This window comes from Melanotaenia boesemani, chromosome 18, assembly GCF_017639745.1.
Source record: "Melanotaenia boesemani isolate fMelBoe1 chromosome 18, fMelBoe1.pri, whole genome shotgun sequence".
NCBI classification, from domain to species: Eukaryota; Metazoa; Chordata; class Actinopteri; order Atheriniformes; family Melanotaeniidae; genus Melanotaenia; species Melanotaenia boesemani.
In genome coordinates this window covers 31,178,094-31,199,357 of record NC_055699.1, presented here as the reverse complement: position 1 = coordinate 31,199,357, position 21,264 = coordinate 31,178,094, and the positions used below count along the sequence as shown (strand labels likewise).

Genomic DNA, 21,264 nt, shown 5'->3' with positions numbered 1-21,264 from the left:
CTCGGACCCGATGGATGCCGCTTGCGGCTTTAATTGTTATTTATGATCCAAAATTTCTCCCACGAGTTTGTGAATTGACTGAGTTAAACTGCACTTGAATTTATTTCCAGCTTACACACTTGCTACAAGTTGTAAAAGTTGCTTAAAAGTAACACTGTTTGCTACTTGTGTTTTGGTAGCACTGTATCTTTATTTGGAAATAAAATGGATAAAAAAAACAAACAGTTTGCATCATTTTTACTTTTACAGATTTGATAATCTTAAAACATAAAAAAAAAATATATAATATATTAATATATTAAAATATATTAATAATATATTTAGACCTATATATAAATATCGACATCGGCAAATATCGGTTATCGGCCATAACACCAATATTAATATCGGATATCGGTATCGGCCAAAATTTTCATATCGGTGCATCCCTACTTTTTTTATTGTATATTTAACAGCTGCAAAGATCTCGTATTTCCTCAAAGCTCAATACAGTCATTTAAAAAAGCCACAATCAATGAACAGTACAGAATATTAAGTCATTTTTGATCCCATGAAGTGTTTAGTTTTGTCAGAACTGCAGAATTTCTTGCTATTTTTGTCCGAACAAACTTAATATGTGGCTTCCAGCATATTCTGTGGTTGATAATCACACCAAGGGATTTATAATCATTCACCCTTTCAACTGAATTTACTTCTGTATTGTTTTATTGGGCAATGTTCATCATATAATAATTTGAAAATTCTTAAGAATTTGTCATGTGCTCTGTCAACATTATAGTTTCCCTGTTAGCAGCTCATTTTTAGTGCATTTAGTCTCTTCTGTCCCCACTCGCTTGTACTTTAACATATTATCCCCTTTGTCCTTGTTATAGTTATTTATTTAATAATATATGTATATATTTATTATTATAAATAGCAAAAACTGGCAAATGATCACTGATATCAGTTTTGTTATGCATTTCATTTTGTGAATATATCATCAGTTAGTGCAGCACTTTGTCATGTAATCCTGCTTGGTCTTGTTATTTTGGGGTACAGGTTTATGCCATACACTGTACTGATAAACTCTTCTGTCATGTTATGCGTATTTGGATTCAGTAAATCTATGTTAAAGTCACCACAAATAAATGTAGTTTTATTGCATGAATTCCTAAACTTTCCATCCATCTCGATACTGGATCCTGATGTTCACAATACCAGCTCACAATAGCATTTTTTGTCTAAAATAGCAATTAATTATTTTTCCTAAATTTGTCCATGTGTTATAGAAGACACCAGAACATTTTGTGTTCATCTCATCCTGAATGACCCAAAACACATTCCTATGCAGTTTGTTACCTTCACCCAGTGATGCACAAGCTTTTTCTGCAGAGCCTCCTCTTCATCAACAGCAATAACGTCAAGCAGTCCCCTGATCGCACCGCAACACAAGCACCCGGATGCTTACAAAGACCCCAAACAAACGTACAAAGACCCCAAAGAAATGTACAAAGAAATGAGTCAAGAAAGTGTCTCAGAAAGGCTTGTTGCACCCTGCTTAACCAGTGCAGTCAGAGCACTTTTAAATCGAGATGTGATTCATTGGTCTGTCCACTAGATGGAGACAGAATGCTTTTTAAGAAAACACCACAGATGCACTGCAGATGAAGTTTTACCAAAATGTCTAAACACAAAAAATGAATGTGACTCTGACTGATGATGGGGCTGATTATCCAGTTTGTTCAGATATGAAATGAGTGAAACTAACTGGTGATCAGGGTGCGGGAGTTTAAAAGACCGAAAATGAAATAAGAGTACAAATATATATTCAGAGGTTAGGATGTCTGTCTCACTGAGATCAGCGGAAATGTGCCTAGAGGTGACTTTCTTTTCATAAGGCCTAGTCTGAAATGACATAATAATCCCCAAATAAAAGTATATCATCATAACTGCAGTGACTGTATGTATAATCTTGGTCTCTACAGAAAGCTGAGATGTTACTGACAGATTACTACAGAAGTGTCAGAATCAACATTTGTGTTACTGAGTCAGAGTAAATTTAGCTGGAACACAGTAGAAAATTTAAATAGTTATCTCCTAAAAGAAAACCACATGAAAATCAGCAAAAACCAGAGGATAGCAGCTCAATTCATCTAGAAACGAGTAAAGAAATCCTAGAAACGAGTAAAGTAATCCTAGAAACGAGTAAAGTAATCCTAGAAACGAGTAAAGTAATCCTAGAAACGAGTAAAGTAATCCTAGAAACGAGTAAAGTAATCCTAGAAACAATAAACTGAGTTGCAATATTGGCATTTTAAACAAAATACTCATAATGAAGCATCACAAGCATTCAAACTGATCTGCGGTACTAGCAAAGGCAGAGCTAACTACTGCTGAAACTTAACTCAAACTCACACAACGTATTCATGTAACATCACAAAATGAAATAAGGACCAGTTAACTAAAACATGGAAAGCACTTACATTTCCCCAAGAACACACACATAAAGGAAACACACAGTGCTTCACACAGTCTGCTTGCTAACTGGTCTGCTGCTGGTCAGCATGGCTGAGCGTGCCCTGACTGGGTCAGACAGATTCATCCTTCCACCAGCAGATGGTGCTGTTGGACCTTCACCTGTACGACTTTCTCACAGCCAGTCAGGAGGATCCAGGGATACACTCACCCTAGAACCACCACGAGGATCCAGGAAGAGAAACCCAACATAGTTTATGATAGAAAGAGTGAATCCTTCACTATAAAACCTCCTTCATCTCCATGGAAACCAGCAGGACCTTCATGGTTCATGTCAAACAAAGTCAGAGTCGTAAGAGAAAACGTTAGCAGAGTTTTTAGAGCTGGAATCAAACTTTTCACCACAAACAGCAACAGTAAGACCTGATGGGATAATAATGTAGTACAGATATAATGTATTAAATAGATTATATAAACCAGATGGAGTTAAAAGGGTGGGATCCAAAAACAGCGTAAACTTCTTCCCACACATTCAAATGTCTTCATATTATGACTTGATAAGGCAATTATAATTATTATTTTTATTTTTTCATTACTTTTTTTATATAGTTTCTTTTGTTCGTTGGTTCACAATAAATTAGTTTGTTAATTCATTCATTCATTCATTCATTCATTCTTTCCTGGTTTCTGGTTCTGGCTGCTAGCTCCAGAGTTTCTGTCCCACCGTGATGAGACAGAGGTCTGTGGAACCAGCAGAGTCTCTGCTGTCATGTGACTCCTGGTTTGTGTGGAGAAATGATCAGAAGCTCTAAAGTGGACAGAGATGTTCTCATGGTTTGAACTGTGTTTGGTTTGGAGGCCGATGCTTGGTGGAGTCTTTAAGCTGAGTTTCTCCCGTCATGTTGCTATGCTACATGCTAGCATAGCTGCTTCCTGATGGCTGCAAACATCTTCTCTCATGCTGCCCCCTGCACAGGGAGGTGTGGTCAAGAAGACAGTTTGAAGTCATTTTGTTGATAAGTAAGCTTCACTTTTTCAGAAAGGTGTGTAAAATTCTATGTTATATGTTTATAAAGTAGAGAAAAATCTGTAACCATACAAACAACTCATCCTAAACTGAAAAGAAGTCAAACTGTCCACTAACCTGGACATGTGTGTGGAAGCCACAGAGACACAGAGCTAACGATGTGAACTCTGATCCAGTCTTTATGAAGCACATCTTACCTCCCATGCCAAAGAGCTGTACAGGTTCCTTTGCTCTTTTCTGCTGAGTCGTCTTGGAGGCATGTTGATTTGCTCCTCTCACCTGTGCACACTGCCGAGGAGAAACAGGTTGTTGTGAGGAGAATGCTCCATTAGAACAGAAAGAAGACCTGTGCAGGAGGGACTGCTGCTGTTAACTGCTGAGTTGATGAGACGACAGAAAACGGATTACAAAACAGACTCCATGTGTGGTGAAAAAGAAGCTAAAGCTGAATAATGGTAAAAGTAACCCACTTTATTTTACTTGAACCCACCAGAACATCTAAGAAACTGTAATTTCTTTTCAAATGTCCACATTTCTGTGAGTGCATGCCACGTTGAAGCCCAGAGCGAGCAGAGCCTCCGCTATCAGTCCGCACAGAGGTGTGGTCAGAGAACCTGGAACATACGCTAACTTTCATATGGAGAATCTTCTTATGACATCAGTAAGCTGATTGGATGAAATCAACTCACAACATCTCATGTGAATTAGATACTGACTAAATAAATGTTTGGGGGTTTTATAGAAGAACAGAGAAGAGTAAATATCTGCACTGGGGTAAAGATCCTTTAAACTGTTTAAAAAGCACACAGAAGTAGGCAGGATTCCTAGTGCAAGGTGTCAAGTTGACTTTAGATGACTAAAAGGTAAATGTTGGCATGCTGAATACCTAAACAAAGCACATAACGTCTTCTCTTCAACAAACCAGTCTGCTCTGATCACCTGATAATCTAAAGGTGATTGTAGATCCCTCCTCAACCACCTGGATTAATGACCAGCTAATAAACGGAATGAAAAGCTGTGTGTCGGCAGCACCAGTGGGAGGCCCCGGAAAAGACCCAGGACACGCTGGACGGACCACATCTCTCGCTGTCCTGGGAACGCCTCAAGATCCCGCTGGACGAGCTGGTGGCCAGGCAGAGCGAAGTTAGGGTTTCCCTGCTTAGGCAGCTGCCGACCACAGATAAGCAGAAGAAAATCGATGGATGGAACATGTTTATATTGTCAGTCAGGTATTGTCAGTCTTGTCTATCTATTCTAAGGTTTGAGTTGTTTTTAACAGAGAAAAATCTAAAGGTCCATTTTAAACGAAAAAAAAAAATATATATATTTGTAATAGGATTTTCCTAAAACACACATAATTCTTTATTTTATGTTTTATCTCCATGACATCATTTTACACCCATTTACAGTTAGAAAATGTTACTCAACTTTTCTGTTTTAAATGAATCATTCAACTTTATTGAAACTGGGTCGTATGTGGTCATAATGAGGAGGTCGTGTGGTAACTGCAGCAGACGGTATTCCAGGCACATTGATCCGATTTTGCCCAAAAGTCATAAAATGTGTCTAACTCAGGTTAACGGTGGTCTAAATGTGGTCTGCATGGGACAGCTAAAAACAGCCCGAATTTCAACGTCTTTATTTATATATATATATATATGTATATATATATATATATATATATGTATATATATGTACATTTAAGTGGCGATTTAAGTTGTGTTTATACTGATTTGGAATGAATGAGTAAATGTAACTTACCCTTTATGCTAGTGCTGTCTCACTCCTGTGTATGTTTGCACTCTTTAAAATGCCCATTCGGCCCATTAGCATGGTCAGGATTTAGCATCCTTTAGCTAACTGAGTTTGTGTGACTTAATTTGGCATTACTTTCAGTTAACCTCTGTATGGTATATGATTAAGTATCCTAGCAGCACTGATGAAATGTTCCTTTAGGACACTGTATGTAATTTACAACAGTACACACTGATAAATCAGTCCTTTTTTCTTGTTATATATTTTCAGAAACTGCTCTCTACCCAGAAGACGCTGCTGTATCCATACAGTTCTACAGTAAACAATATAAACTTCACTGAGGGTTCACGTGCTTTCTGATCGAAGCCCTGCAGAGGTCAGTTAGACAAAAAATCAGCATCAGAGGTCTTACATTGGACAACCTAACCTAAACACTTTTTTATTTTGGAACCTTAGTAATAGTTAAAACTGGCCAGTACTAGTTTTTATTTTTTTATATGGTTAATCATTTATTTAAAAGAAATGCAGCTGCAGGTCTGCGACGACTACAAAGTCGATCATTGAACTGCAGCCTACAATGTCCTGGTGCACATGTGGACACTCTTATTCCTGAACATGGTGTTTGATATTAGATTGGATTTTTAGAGTTGGAATGCCCTTGGATTAAAATGAACATTCTGCCTTTTTCTAGTAAGGTAATCAATAAATTAAATGGATGATTTTCTTTCTTTATATGGACAGATGAGAGACCATGTCTGAAACTGGTGCACTACGCCTCCTTCCCGAACAGGGTGGTCTGGACTTCCCAAATATTAACTTAGTGCTAAGATGCAGCATATGAATGATTGGTGTCAGAGACTGTGGTTACATATTGAGAGTTCCAACTCAAAGATTCTCTTAATAATTATTTAATAAAAAGAATAAATCTCTGAAATTTACTTGCCAAATTACTCTTCTTTAGGAGTTGCCTTCATCTGGCTGCTGTTTTGAAGCAAGATGGGAAAACATTTTTTGGAGAGTAATTTACAATCTTTAACAGCTCAAAGAAACCATAAAATGGTTTTAAAAGTGTTGTGGGAATGGGATCTAAAAGGCTGGTTGTTGGGTTTTAAACGGGAGAAAACTCGGCCAAGTCCCTTAGCATCAACCAGTACAAAAATCTTTCTTGGCTATGAAAGTGCAACACTTTCGTTGTAAAACTGTTGTTGTATTTGGAACTTTTGTTTTATTTTGTTTGCTTTATTCTGTATTTCTGGTGCTGAACTGCTGCTGTAAACTTTTGATTTCCATTAGGAAACCTGCCCAAAGGGCTCAGCAAGTTTTATCTAAACTAAACTAAATATGTTTTCTTTTGTTTTTTGTACTTTCAAGCTACATTTGTTTTGTAGTACAGAATTAAGTACAATTTCCCAGAACAGATGATAAATTAGAGGTTTTGTCTTCTTTTCGCCTTCAGTATTATACGTTGGCCGTTCTGTGTAGCCTCCGGCATGCGGTGGGAATCTATGGTTTGAAAAGGTCTGGTTGTGGTTGGCTCAGGTCTTTGGACCTGTCTTGGTACCAGATTGCCAAAAGGATTACTGTTTTGAGGCGGTCTGGTTGGCTCTGGTCTCTGGACCTGTCTTGGTACCAGATTGCCAAAAGGATGCATATTTTGAGGCGGTCTGGTTGGCTCTGGTCTCTGGACCTGTCTTGGCACCAGATTGCCAAAAGGATGCATATTTTGAGGCGGTCTGGTTGGCTCTGGTCTCTGGACCTGCGCTGGCACCAGATTGCCAAAAGGATTCATGTTTTGAGGCGGTCTGGTTGGCTCTGGTCTCTGGACCTGTGCTGGCACCAGATTGCCAAAAGGATTCATGTTTTGAGGCGGTCTGGTTGGCTCTGGTCTCTGGACCTGTGCTGGCACCAGATTGCCAAAAGGATTCATGTTTTGAGGCAGTCTGGTTGGCTCTGGTCTCTGGACCTGTGCTGGCACCAGACTGCCAAAAGGATGCATATTTTGAGGCGGTCTGGTTGTCTCTGGTCTCTGGACCTGTGCTGGCACCAGATTGCCAAAAGGATTCATGTTTTGAGGCGGTCTGGTTGGCTCTGGTCTCTGGACCTGTGCTGGCACCAGACTGCCAAAAGGATTCATGTTTTGAGGCGGTCTGGTTGGCTCTGGTCTCTGGACCTGTCTTGGCACCAGATTGGCAAAAGGATTCATGTTTTGAGGCGGTCTGGTTGTCTCTGGTCTCTGGACCTGTGCTGGCACCAGACTGCCAAAAGGATTCATGTTTTGAGGCGGTCTGGTTGGCTCTGGTTTGCTGAAATAATGCATGTTTTGGGGAGGTACCTGCTGTCTGGACCAGTGTTCCTGAGGACATATCTGTGTAGGTAAAGGTGGCATCTTCTGAAGGGGCTTCTCTGCATTTTTGACCGTTTTTCCTCGAATGTGGGCATAGATGTTCTGGTGCCAGAGACTTTTTGAAGTGTCTCCAAAAAGACGTCGTCTCTCGTCTTTCTTAATCCACATTTGTTTGATGCCCTTCTTCTTTTTATTCAAACGCTCCTTCTTTTGACACCACGTTTCTTTGGGGAACTGAGGCCTCTGATTCTCGGGATCAGAGACCTCAGGAATATCGTCAGTAAACTTGAAATTTACCAACATCCTAAAATATTCATCAGAAAACATGTCCTGATCGAAGTTGTTCTGAGATTTTTGCAAGTTAGATAGTGAATTTCTGTGAAATTCCACCCTCTGCCTCAGGTCTGGATCAGCTTTGGAGAGCAATACCTCCATCATCTCTTTCTCCAGTTTTAGTTTCTCTTCAAAGTGCTTGTTCTTAATTACCAGACCTCTCAAATTCTTTTTCAGTGCCGTGATCAACCTCTCTTGGTAGCTAAACTTGCCTTCCGAATCAACCCTTTTTTTCTTCTCCAATCTGATAAATTTATTTTTCTGCTTCAGCTTATTCTTTAGATTAGTGACCTGAGCTTGTAGGTCACGGAAATGCTGGTTGAATTCAAGTGGTGCCATCCTGCGACCATTGTGTCCCAGATTTTGGTTCGATGCCCCAGTCCGTTGGTTACGAAAGGTGGCAGCTCTTCGGCTCTTTGTCAGGTTGTGTAGACGAGAAGCATTTAAGCTACCAGCACACATTTTGCTTTCTTGACGGGTTTAGAGTTTCTAAAATAACTTGTGACAGTATTGACGGTAACTTGTTAAATCCTTCCACGTGTTTTTGTGTTAAAGGATGTGATGATTTGTAATAAATCTGGATGCTGTGGTTAGTAAGATCGTACTAAAAGATTAAAACTAATCTCCACAATGCTTACCTGTAAGTTCTGCTCTGGACAAAAACTGAACTGAATGGAATGGAGCTAGGTGGCCTTTTATAGTGCTGAGTCATGTGACACATGATGTCATTATATCCCTTGTGATTCACAAGGCTTCTGTCCTTTGATTTGAAAACCAACATTCTGTCTAGCAACAGGGGGAGCCACACGCCCCCTTTCTGTTGCTAGGCAGCATCAAAGATAGTTTGACCTGCTGACCCCGCCTAGCAACAGGGGGAGCCACACGCCCCCTTTCTGTTGCTAGGCAGCATCAAAGCTAGTTCTATTATTATTATTATTATCATTATTATTATTATTATTATACGTCACCATGGAGCTGTTAAAATTGTATTGTTTTTAAATCAATATTTTTAATGTTGAAATACACCCATTTGTACACAAAGTCTGAAAATTTCTGTCAGCAGAACTAAGAATATGAAGCAGCAGCTTTAGTAACAAGTTGATCTCATGTCTGTAAAATAAACAGACTTATTTAACTTTCAATAAACTTTTTGTAACTGCTGAGTTGTGATGTTTGTTTGTTTCCAGTAAATAATGACAAATCTGTGATCCATAAACATCTCACTATATGTATATATATATATATATATATATATATATATATATATATACATTTAAGTGACGATTTAAGTTGTGTTTATACTGATTTAGAATGAATGAGTAAACGTAACTTACCCTTTATGCTAGTGCTGTCTCGCTCCTGTGTATGTTTGCACTCTTTAAAATGCCCATTTCGGCCCATTAGCATGGTCAGGATTTAGCATCCTTTAGCTAACTGAGTTTGTGTGACTTAATTTGGCATTACTTTCAGTTAACCTCTGTATGGTATATGATTAAGTGTTCTAGCAGCACTGATGAAATGTTCCTTTAGGACACTGTATGTAATTTACAACAGTACACACTGATAAATCAGTCCTTTGTTTCTTGTTATATATTTTCAGAAACTGCTCTCTACCCAGAAGACGCTGCTGTATCCATACAGTTCTACAGTAAACAATATAAACTTCACTGAGGGTTCACGTGCTTTCTGATCGAAGCCCTGCAGAGGTCAGTTAGACAAAAAATCAGCATCAGACGTCTTACATTGGACAACCTAACCTAAACACTTTTCTATTTTGGAACCTTAGTAATAGTTAAAATTGGTCAGTACTTTTTTATTTATTTATTTGGTTAATCATTTATTTAAAATGACTCAAAAGTTTATTTTGATTTCAGTGAGATGTAAAATGTGGGGACTTCTGGCATGTGTTGGAAGGGCACATGGTGTTTGTCTCTGTCATTTCAGTAATGTTTGCTAATTAAGGCCGTCTTTAAAGTCCACTCTCGGTTTGTGTTAATCACTTTTATGTTAACTCTGCATGAGCAGAAGAGTTTAGGGGAAATCTGGAGAAGGAGCTTGGATTTGTAGCGTTACATGAGTGATGGGAGGAGGCGCTAATCGGGGTTAATTCTACTTGTGTGTTTGCCCGTCTGAACCTAATTAAAGTTAAAGTTCTAAGTTGGACCCATTTCCTGAAAGTTAAGTTCAGTAGGCTTTTTCCTGGTACTAGTAACGCTTATGACAGATGTGGCTGCTCGCTGGCAGACCACACCATTACGTTTTTTTCTTGCCAAAAATTTGCCAAATTCTGGCCCTGTTTTATCAAAACATTAAGAGAAGTCTCCAATGTCACACTGGAGAGCTGCCCACTGATAGCCATTTTTTGATGTACACCCTATTCCATCCAGCCTGACAGGGACAAGTTCAGATGTGTTGCTTTGTTTCGCTCATAGCCTGTAGACGGATTCTTTCACATTGGAAGAGCCCCAACCCTCCGTCTCCTTCATCTTGGCTGAATGACTGAATGTCCTTTCTGTCATTAGAAATGGTGAAGTACTCACTTAGATGCTCAACTGCTCACTTTTACACAAGATGGCAGCCTATCATCCATCTATTTTCTGCTACTTATCCAGAGTCGGGTTGCGAGGGCAGCTGGCTAAGCAGGGAAACCCAGACTTCACCCTCCTCAGCCACATTCAGCAGCTTATCCGGGGGATCCCAAGGCATTCCCAGGCCAGCCAGGAGACATAGTGTCCTCGGTCTTCCCCAGGGCATCCTTCCGGTGAGACGTGTCTGGAACACCTCACCAGGAAGGCGTCCAGGAGGCATCCTGACCAGATCCCCGAGCCACCTCATCTGGCTCCTCTCGATGTGAAGGAGCAGCAACTCTACTCTGAGCCCCTCCCGAATCACCAAGCTTCTCACCCTATCTCTAAGTGAGAGCCCGGCCACCCTGCGGAGAAAACTAATTTCGGCCGCTTGTGTTTGTGATCTTGTTCTTTCGGTCACTACCCACATCTCGTGACCATAGGTGAGGGTAGGAACGTAGACTGAACAGTAAATCGATAGCTTTGCCTTTTGGCACAGCTCCTTCTTCACCACGACAGACCGATGCAGAGTTCGCATCACTGCAGACTCCGCACCGATCCGCCTATCGATCTCCCCCTCCATCCTTCCCTCACTCGTGAAGAAGACCCCGAGATACGTAAACTTCTCCACTTGTGGACTTCCGGTGACGCCATGTTGGAGGCAGCAGCATAGAGGCTAGGCTCCGTCCAATTAATATAATATCCTAACTAAACAACTACAAAACTCGGCAAATTTTGGTTTAAACAACATGGCATCGTCTGTTAGAAGTAAGGGTTCAATCAAACAGGACCAAACTAAAGAAAAGGGCGAAAATTTGAAGCAGCTAACTCTGACGCAAACGACACCGTGTGTAGCTACAGATGCTAACATGCGTGACTCAGAATCAAAAATAATCTCGGAGCTAGAAAAACTCAGAAAGGAGAATCTTGAGGGCCACACGCAAACCAAATTATCTCTGACAAGACTGGAGACGTCTATGAAAGATCTGGGAGATAAAATAATGTCATTAGAAAACAGGACCACAGAAGTGGAGGCTCGTATTTGTGCCAACGAAGACATTGGGAGGCGCCATGAACGAGCGCTCCAGTACCTGATCCGCAGAGAGATGGCTCTGACTGCCAAATGTGATGATATGCAAAACAGACTGAGGAGAAACAACTTAAGAATTTACCGTGTGCCTGAAGGATGCGAAGGATAGGGACGTTAAAGCATTTGTAAAGGAGCTACTCTGAACCGCTCTCCAGCTCCCACCTGAACTCAACATCAGCATTGAGAGGGCACACCGAGCCCTCACTGCTAAGCCCAAGAATCCGACAGCTGCCCCACGCTCGCTGATTGTCAGGTTTATGGACTATACCATCAAAGAAAGTGTCCTACGACAGGCTTGGACACAAGGGAAGGTGCTATATGAGGAAGAGCAGATTTTCTTTGATCATGATTACTCTCCAGAGTTACAGAAGAAGAGAGCATCAGTGAGGGTTGTGATTAAACAGTTAAAACAGAAAAACATAAAAGCAAAATGCCTGTACCCGGCACAGCTCAAAATGATGATGGATGACGGGGAGAAGACATATTCGACTATTACAGAGGCTCTACCTGTACTTCAGGGGCTGGGCGTTCACGTGAGGGTGGACAAAAGAGAGCGGATAGAAGCAGAGATGTCCCGTCACCGCTGGAGCACCGCGGGAGGAAGACGGAGCAAAGACCCAGAGGAGCTGTCATATGCGGAGGTCAAGGCTTTTCTCAGCGCAGACGACAACTGAATTCTACTATGTCGAGCTAATATCTCTGTGCTAAACACGATACGTTAGGAGGGAAGAACCATTTTATTATTTACTTTGGATGGACCGATCAGCTGGTACTTTCCACATCTCAGCCGCAGCGCACCGATCTACAGACGGACGACAGCGGCGCCAACACTGGGTGTGTTTTCCCACGGAGGACCTGTCACCATCCTCCGCCCAGGATACATCGGGAATTGGTTTGAAAGTCAGGTTTGAAAACTATTTTTGGACTGGACTATTCAATACAGTCGGGTATGTGGAAGTGTAGTTCATCCTGTTCATGTGTTATAAGTTCAATTGTATTTGTTCATTTTATCCTGAGACTAACTGTGGGCCTTTTTTTTTTGTTAAGTATTATACTATTTTCTATTACTTGAATGTAAACTTAGTTAGTGTTAAATCAAACCAGAACAAAAGAAGACAATACGGATAATCTAGTGTGTGTAACTTATAATGTTAAAGGGCTGGGTAGTCCAATTAAGAGAAAAAAGGTTCTCAACCAATTAAAAAAGCTAAATTGTGCAATTGCTATGATACAAGAGACACATCTCTCTGATAGGGAGCATATGAAGTTGAGGAGAGAGTGGGTAGATCAACAGTATAGTTCTTCTTTTGAAAATGGGAGAAGGAGGGGAGTTGCAATCCTTCTGAATAAGTCAGTTTATTTTCGTCATGAAAAAACGTTTTCAGATAAAGAGGGGAGATTCGTGATGGTAACTGGGAACATAGGGGGCACTAAAATGACTTTACTCAACCTATATGCACCAAACGAGGATTGCCCTGACTTCTTCAAAAGTATTGCTGCCCTGGTGGCAGAAAACTCGGAGGGTGTCATTCTGGTAGGAGGAGATTTTAATTGTGTTTTACGAAGCATCTGTTGATCGGCTTCCAGTAGGCACAGGCCCTATGTCTAAGAAATCTCTAACACTCTGTGCGATGATCAAGGAATTAGGCTTAATCGAGGTTTGGAGTCATTTACATCCTAAGGACAGGGACTTCGCTTTTTTCTCCCAAGTGCATTGTAGCCACTCTAGGATAGACATGTTTTTGATTTCAGGAACAGATAGTTACAGAGCTACTGAGTGTAACATTGAAGCAATAACTATTTCAGATCATGCCCCGATAACTTTGAAATTAAAAATAGGGTCAAATAAACAATTTAAATATTGGAGAGCCAATGTATGTCTTTTGAATAACGAAACTATTCAACAGGAAATACGACAAGGTTTGACTGATTATATTAAGTGTAATGATAAGGACAATGCAACACCTTCTGTTCTATGGGAGACAGCTAAAGTTGTGCTGAGGGGCAATATAATTGCAATCTCATCAAGATTAAAAAAAAAGAGGCTGACAGAACAATTAGAACTGGAAAATACGATTAAAGAATTAGAAAAAAGTATCAACAATCTCAAAAAGATTAAATATTGACCATTTTGAAGGATAACAGACAAAAACTGAATAACTTATTAACATATAAGGCTGAGGGTCAGCTACGTTTTACTAATCAGAAATATTACGAATTTGGTAATAAGGCCAGCTGGTTATTAGCATTTCAGCTGCGTAAATCACAGTCAAACAGAGTGGTCCATAAGATAAAATGCCCGTCTACTGGGGATCTATTTAGCCAGCCTGAGGGGGTTGCAAAAGTATTTGCTCAATACTATCAAGAACTATATAAGGGAGAAAATTATCCAAATAAGGTAGACAAAATTAAGCAGTTCCTTAATTCAATTAATCTTAACAGATTGAATGGGGAGGAGGCTGATCTGATAACGCGACCTATCACAGGGGATGAAATTAAGGACAGTATTTTGAGACTTAAGAATAATAAATCTCCAGGAGTGGATGGCCTTCCTGGAGAATATTATAAAACATACATTCAAGAATTGACCCCGCTTCTGACTAAAGTTTACAATTATGCACTTACAGATGGAGATCCTCCTACATCGTGGTCTGAAGCCCTAATTAGTGTCATCCACAAAGAGGGCAAAGACCCAACATCGTGTGCGTCGTATCGTCCGATCAGCCTCCTCTGTGTGGATTTAAAAATAGTCACCTCTATTATTGCCAATAGAATTCGATCGTGTATAAGAAAATTAGTGAAACCAGACCAAACTGGGTTTATAACACAAAGACAGGGAACTGATAATGTGAGGAGAGCCCTGAATCTTCAGTCACTGGCACAGCGGGGAGACGCTCCGTTAATGCTTCTCAGCCTTGATGCTGAGAAGGCATTCGACCGAGTGGACTGGGCTTTCCTACAGTACACCCTTAGACAGATGGGCTTTAATGATACTTTTCTTAAATGGGTTCAAACTTTTTATAAATCCCCCAGGTCTAGAGTACGGGTAAATGGCCACTGCTCCGAGTTTTTTCCTCTTGGACGCGGTACGTGACAAGGAGATGCTTTGTCACCCTCATTATTTTCCCTCAGTATAGAGCCCCTAGCAGAATTAATTAGATCTAACCCTCTTATTCAAGGATTATGTGATGAAGCAAATGTCCAACACAAAGTGTCACTATTCGCTGACGACATATTAGTATTCTTAAAAAATCCCATTACATCTGTCCCCGCCCTCCTTAATAGTCTAAATGAATACAGTATGGTATCGGGGTATAAGGTCAATACAAGCAAATCAGAGGCTATGATGATTGTGGGAGACTGGCCTTCCCAGTTAGATGATCTGGTCTCTTTCAAAAAATCTAAACAAGGATTTAGATATCTTGGAGTAGTTCTTACCCCAAAAATATACCAACTGTACTCTTCTAATTATGAAAAACTGATAAAAGAAATAAAAACAGACTTGAATAGATGGGATATGCTCCCACTCTCACTTCTAGGACGGACCGAATGTGTAAGAATGAATATTTTACCAAGACTACTAATTCTATTTCAGTCCCTCCCAGTCTTTGTATCACAGTCTACGTTTAAGCTTTTAGAAAAACTTATATCAAAATTCATCTGGCAGAATAAAAGACCAAGAATAAGACTCAAAATTCTGATGTCTGGCAAAGAAAGAGGAGGCCTTGGATTGCCTAACTTAAGACTTTATTATTTGGCTGCTCAAATAAGAGCAATATTGGCGTGGATCATTAGGGATCCAGAAACACAGTGGGTCTCAATTGAGGAGTCCTCACTACCAGGTATAAGTCTTTCAACTCTTCCATTTCTTAGCCTGCAATCCCAGAAAGAAATTTAAAATAAATAATCTATGGGTCAGACATACAGTAAAAGTATGGAACCAAATACAGAAACAAACAAAGGGATCTATATGCCTGTCAAGGGCAATTTCTATTAGTAGGAATATTGAGTTTTTACCATCCCTGTGTGATAGGACCTTTGATAGATGGGCGGAATGTGGGTTGATTACAATAAGCCAGTTGTTTGAGGGGAATATACTTAAGACTTTCTCCCAACTGAAGAACAAATTTACTCTCCCTTCTACTGACCTGTACAGATTCCTACAGATCAGACACTATGTATCACAACATGCAGATTGGGAATATATTAAAAGGGAACCTACAAATATAGAAAAACATTTTATAAACTTACAGGAAACCCCGGAACGATGAAAAAACAGGTTTCTTTGATGTACAAAAAACTAATGATGGATATGTCAGATAATACCCAGTATATTAAGCAACAATGGGAGATGGAATTGAATGTCATCTTGGAGGAGGATTCTTGGGAAAACATCTGTATTAGTTGTCATAAGGGAATCTGGAGTCAACTCTGGAGAGAATTTGATTGGAAAGTCAAAATTGGATTTTTCCGAACACCACTTAAGACTTTCCTTTCCAAAAGTAGTACTACTGAGAACTGCTGGAGGAACTGTGGACTTGTGGGGGATCACACTCACATTTTCTGGGACTGTCCTCAGATGCCACATTTCTGGAAAACTGTTAAAGACACGTTGGAGAAAATACTGAGAGTAAACATTCCTTTCAACCCTGTAATCTTTCTGTTAGATGTGTTCCCTGACCATTTTACTCATGATCAATGTTTTTTATTACATATTCTTTTAATGACAGCAAGGAAAATGATTACGGTTAACTGGATGAAACCTGATCCACTGAATACTGATCACTGGATAATGAAAATTAGGCATGTTTACAAAATAGAACAATTAACTGCCCAACTACAATTAAAAGCTCAGAGTTTTGGAAAACGATGGGAACCTATTAAACCTTCTTTAATTAGGATGCTCTGTTTTCCTTCTCTTTTGTTATCTACCTTAGCCTTGTATGGTGAAAAATGTAAACTTTATAATTTTATATCTTTGTACGGAAGTTAAGGCCCAGTCTCAGGACGAATCTGTTTGTATGTAAATTGTCTTGTTCTTGTCTGACAATAAAAGTTAAAAAAAAAAAAACTCCTCCACTTGGGGAAGGACCTCATTTCCGACCCAGAGAAGGCACTCCACCCTTTTCCGGCTGAGGACCATGGTTTCGCATTTGGAGATGCTGATTCTCATCCCAGCTGCTTCACACTCGGTTGTGAATCGCTCCAGTGAGAGCTGAAGATCACGGCCCAACGAAGCCAACAGAACCACATCATCCGCAAAGAGCAGAGACCCAATCCTTAGGCCACCCAACCGGATCCCCTCAACACCTCGGCTGCACCTAGAAATTCTGTCCATAAAAGTTATAAGGGCAGCCTTGGCAGCGTCCAACCCGCACTGGAAATTATTCTGATTTACTGCAAGCAATGTGGACCAAGCTCTGACACCAGTCGTACAGGGACTGGACAGCTCGTACAAGGGGTCCGGCACTCCATACTCCCAGAGTACCCCTCAAAGGAGTCTCCGGGAGACACGGAGGCACAAAGCCTTTTCCAAGTCCACAACGCACATGTAGACTGGTTGAGTAAACTCCCATGCCCCCTTAAAGACCCTGAAGAGGGTGTAGAGCTGGTCCACTGTTCCACGACAAGGACGAAAACCACAATGCTCCTCCTCAATCTTAGGTACGACTATCCGACAAACCCTCCACTCCAGCACCCCTAAATAGACCTTACCGGGGAGGCTGAGGAGTGTGATCCCCTTGTAGTTGGAACACACCCTACAGTCCCCTTTTTGAAGAGGGAGACCACCATCCCAGTCTGCCAGTCCAGGAGAACTGTCCCCGATGTCCATACAATGCTGAAAAGGCATTTCAGCCAAGACAGCCCTACAGCATCCAGAGCCTTAAGGAACTCTGGGCGGATCTCATCCATCCCCAGGGTGTTGCCACTGAGGAACTTTTTTACCACCTCAGCGACCTCAGCTCCAGAGATGGGAGAGCCAACACCAGGGTCCCAAGGCTCTGCTTCCTTATCGGAAGACATGTTGGTGGGACTGAGGAGGACTTCAAAGTATTCCTTCCACCGCCTCACAATGTTCCGAGTCGAGGTCAGCTGCCCCCCATCCCTACTGTACACAGTGTTGATGGAGCACTGCTTCACCCTCCTGAGCCGCCGGATGGTGAAACAGAACCTTCTCAAAGCCATTCGGAAGTCATTCTCCACTTCTCCCATGCCCGAGTTTTTGAAATACCGACCACCGAATCTCTGTTCCGCTTAGCCCACCGATACCCATCAGTCCCACAGGCCAAAAAGGCCCGATAGGACTCCTTCTTCAGCTTGACGGCATCCCTTACTGCTGGTGTCCACCAATGAGTTCGGGGGTTACTGCCACAACAGGCACCGACGACCTTACAGCCACAGCTACAGCTGGCCGCCTCAACAGTAGAGGCACGGAACACAGCCCACTCGGACGCAATGTCCCCCGCCTCACCCGGGACATGGCTGAAGCTCTGCCAGAAATGTGAGTTGAAAATCTTTCTGACAGGGGACTCTGCCAGACGTTCCCAGCAGACCCTCACAACACGCTTGGGTCTGCCAGGCCTGACCGGCATCCTCCCTCACCATCTGAGCCAACTCACCACCAGGTGGTGATCAGTTGACAGCTCCGCCTCTCTCTTTACCCGAGTGTCCAAGAAATTCACCTGCAAGTCTGCAAAGTCATCGAACTGCGGCCTACAGTGTCCTGGTGCCAAGTGCACATGTGGACACTCTTATGTCTGAACATGGTGTTTGTTATGGACAATCCTTGCCAACTTCCTGCTGCGTCCAAGGACACCAGTTCATCCCAAGTCCACACCAACTTCCTGCTGCGTTCAGGGACATCAGTTCATTCCACATTCCCACCAACTTCCTGCTGCGTTCATGGACATCAGTTCATCCCACATTCACACCAACTTCCTGCTGCGTTCAGGGACATCAGTTCATTTCACATTCACACCAACGTCCTGGAGAGTTCAGGGCCATCAGTTCATCCCATGTCCACATCAACTTCCTGCTGCGTTCATAAACATTGATTTGTTCCAATGAACCTCGCTCTTGCTACAAGGCAACAACTATTTACACTTCATGACTGACTTGAAGAAAGCTGGGCTAGGAATCATCATGAAGGTTGGAAAGAAATTATGTAGAATATATCAAGGTTTTTCCACAACCTCATGAACTTACAGCAAACTGATTTTTCAGCTTTATTTAACTTCTACAAATTCACATCATTCCTGCTCATTAAACTCGGTCAACTTAATAAAAACTCTATTTTTCTGAAAGAAGTTTGCTCTTTTTTCTTAGTAAAGCCAACTAGTAAGATTTTTAGTCTGTTTCTCTTTCCACTTCATTTTAAATTTGGGACTATTTACTCATATAATCCTTTTTAGCTGCATGTAGACAAAACAAACACACACAAAAAACATAAAAAATCTTGAGGTAAATAAATCTCCAGGTAGGCTAGTTGAAATGGATGAATAAGAGAGTAGCATGGCTGTGGAGTTCCTGAGTTATTCCATCCCAGCTCCAGGAAACCAGCTCAGGATATCTGCATCATCCTGCAGAACCATTAACTCCACTGATAACACCGGACTGCAGGAGGAGAGAGAGAGTACAGGTGGCATGTCCACCACCAGCAGGTAAGCCGCGCTGAGACAGCTTTGGCACCTGTTAGATACTCAGCTCTGCAAACTCACTGTTAATATCAATATATCAACGGAAAGATTAACTGAATGACATTTTAATCTATCATTATGTTTAAAATAGTATGTATTTTCGCGGGACAGCCCGTTGTATGTTGTAAAAGTTCTGAAGCTAAGAGCTCAGTCACAGTGGCATCAAAATGCTGCTGCTGCACTTCCAGTTACCGGACATCACACAGCTGCAGACACTGAAGCAGGACTCCTACCTCGGAGTTCCGGGACTCTCCAGCCCGTTAGGACTCTCTCCCTGGCATCAGTTAGACACCCTGGCCGCGACGTTCCCCGCTGTCATGACACCAGCTCACACTTACACATTTCCTCTGTTTTACACCCGCTGGTCCTCCCGTCTTTGCCTTGCTACACTGCAGCTACTACGCATGCGCGGTTCAGTCCGGTCTGTGTATCCGGTCTCCAAGTCAGAAGGATATTTTTTTTTAAAGGTAAAGGACTTAAAATTCAATATAACAATCACAAATTAGTATTAGTATGAGTAGTATATATGCCTTATATATATATATATATATATATATATATACACACACACATACACACGTACGCATTTCTCTTTTAAATTCATTACTGTTCTTTTTTAAGGAGCAGTAATCACGTGTTTAGTCCTTCCCAGCTTTGAATAACGTGTGATTTATTTAGATTATTACAGTCACGCATGTTTTGTATTTAGACTGTGGAAATTAAACTACCTGGGTCATCTCTACCTCCTGGTTTGGGAGTGCAACGGCAGATGTTTTCATCCTGCGGTTTTAGTGACTAATGCTGCTATAGTTAACTGTTATCTCAACCACTTGTTTAAAAAGCCTTTGGTCCTTATTGTTATTACACAAAACAACATTTTTCTCGCTCTTTTTTCTTAGTGCAGTAAAAAAAAAGGTGGGAGGAGCAGCATGGTGTGATCTGAAGTGTGGATGCCGGGTCAGGTTAGCGTGGACGCTGGACTCATCATGTCGTCTGCAGCGGTAACAGGAGCCGTGTGGCCAGCCCAGGTGAACGAGCAGAGGTGTCCGCTTACCTGCTGCAGAGAAAAGTGTGTCACGCTGTAGCTGCTACTCTCATCACCGTCACACACACACGGGGAGATGACGGGGAATGTGTCAGAGAGCTTTTTCCTCCAGATCGCTGACGTCTGTTTGGCATCACAGAGGCTCCGTCCTCTGCTGGATCTGGTAAAGGTTCGAGGTTATTTACAGGAAACCATCACAGGACGGATTTAGGATTGAACAGGTCAACGTGGTGTTAATGTGGTGACATATTCTCAGTATTAATGAGGCGAGAGGGACGAGTTAAAGTGTAGGCTAATTACTGGCAACGCTACAGGGAAAAGCTACCACCAGTAAATTAGAGGAAGGCCACAGGTTCAAACGATGCACCTGGACAACAGGTTAAAAACATAAATGTATTTATTTATTCTTTTGCCTCAAATAAGGAACATGTTTTATAAATCTATAACAAGTTTTATGAATTATTATAAAATAACTGTTTATCCCTTCATTTTAATTGAGTCACTAAATGGAAAATTATTCTCTTATTTGTTTTTATTCTTCTGGCTTTTGTTAGGACTGCTGGTGAAGTTGCGAGGCGCTGTGTTGTTTTATAATCTGCTATATAAACTTATCTAAGACAGGATGAGGGCATCAGAATAATCTGTCCATACAAGATAAGTTGGTGGTTTTGCGTGCAGTATGTGTATCCTGGTGTGGTAGTAGGGGGATCGGTTCAGGTCTTCCGTCTGGTGGTGGTGGTACACTGGATCCCGGTGCGGTAGTAGGGGGATCGGTTCTGGTCTACCGTCTGGTGGTGGTGGTAGACTGGATCCCGGTGCGGTAGTAGGGGGATTGGTTCTGGTCTACATACGTGTATTTTAATGTATTGTAATGTAGTGTAGAAAGGCCCAACCAGGGACAAGAGTTGAGAACTAGCTTTGGCTAAAAACTCTGCATGGCATCAGCTACAAT

The 21,264-nt window shown here is 41.4% G+C and overlaps 1 protein-coding gene across 3 annotated transcripts in view; it reads right to left on the bottom strand.

The window, feature by feature from the left end:
- LOC121628836 (phospholipid phosphatase-related protein type 5-like) overlaps positions 1-21,264 on the bottom strand; it is a 139,378-nt gene that overhangs the window by 109,862 nt on the left and 8,252 nt on the right. For 2 of the 3 annotated variants that reach the window (XM_041968213.1, XM_041968215.1), the window contains exons 1-2: positions 19,501-19,642; positions 3,679-3,769 (exon numbers count right to left, since the gene is read on the bottom strand). In XM_041968213.1, coding sequence (XP_041824147.1) covers positions 3,679-3,741 — 63 coding nt within the window. In that variant the 5' untranslated portion in view covers positions 3,742-3,769; positions 19,501-19,642. Of the gene's footprint in view, positions 1-3,678; positions 3,770-19,500; positions 19,643-21,264 lie in introns of those variants that run through there. The other variant, XM_041968214.1, reaches the window with a different exon arrangement.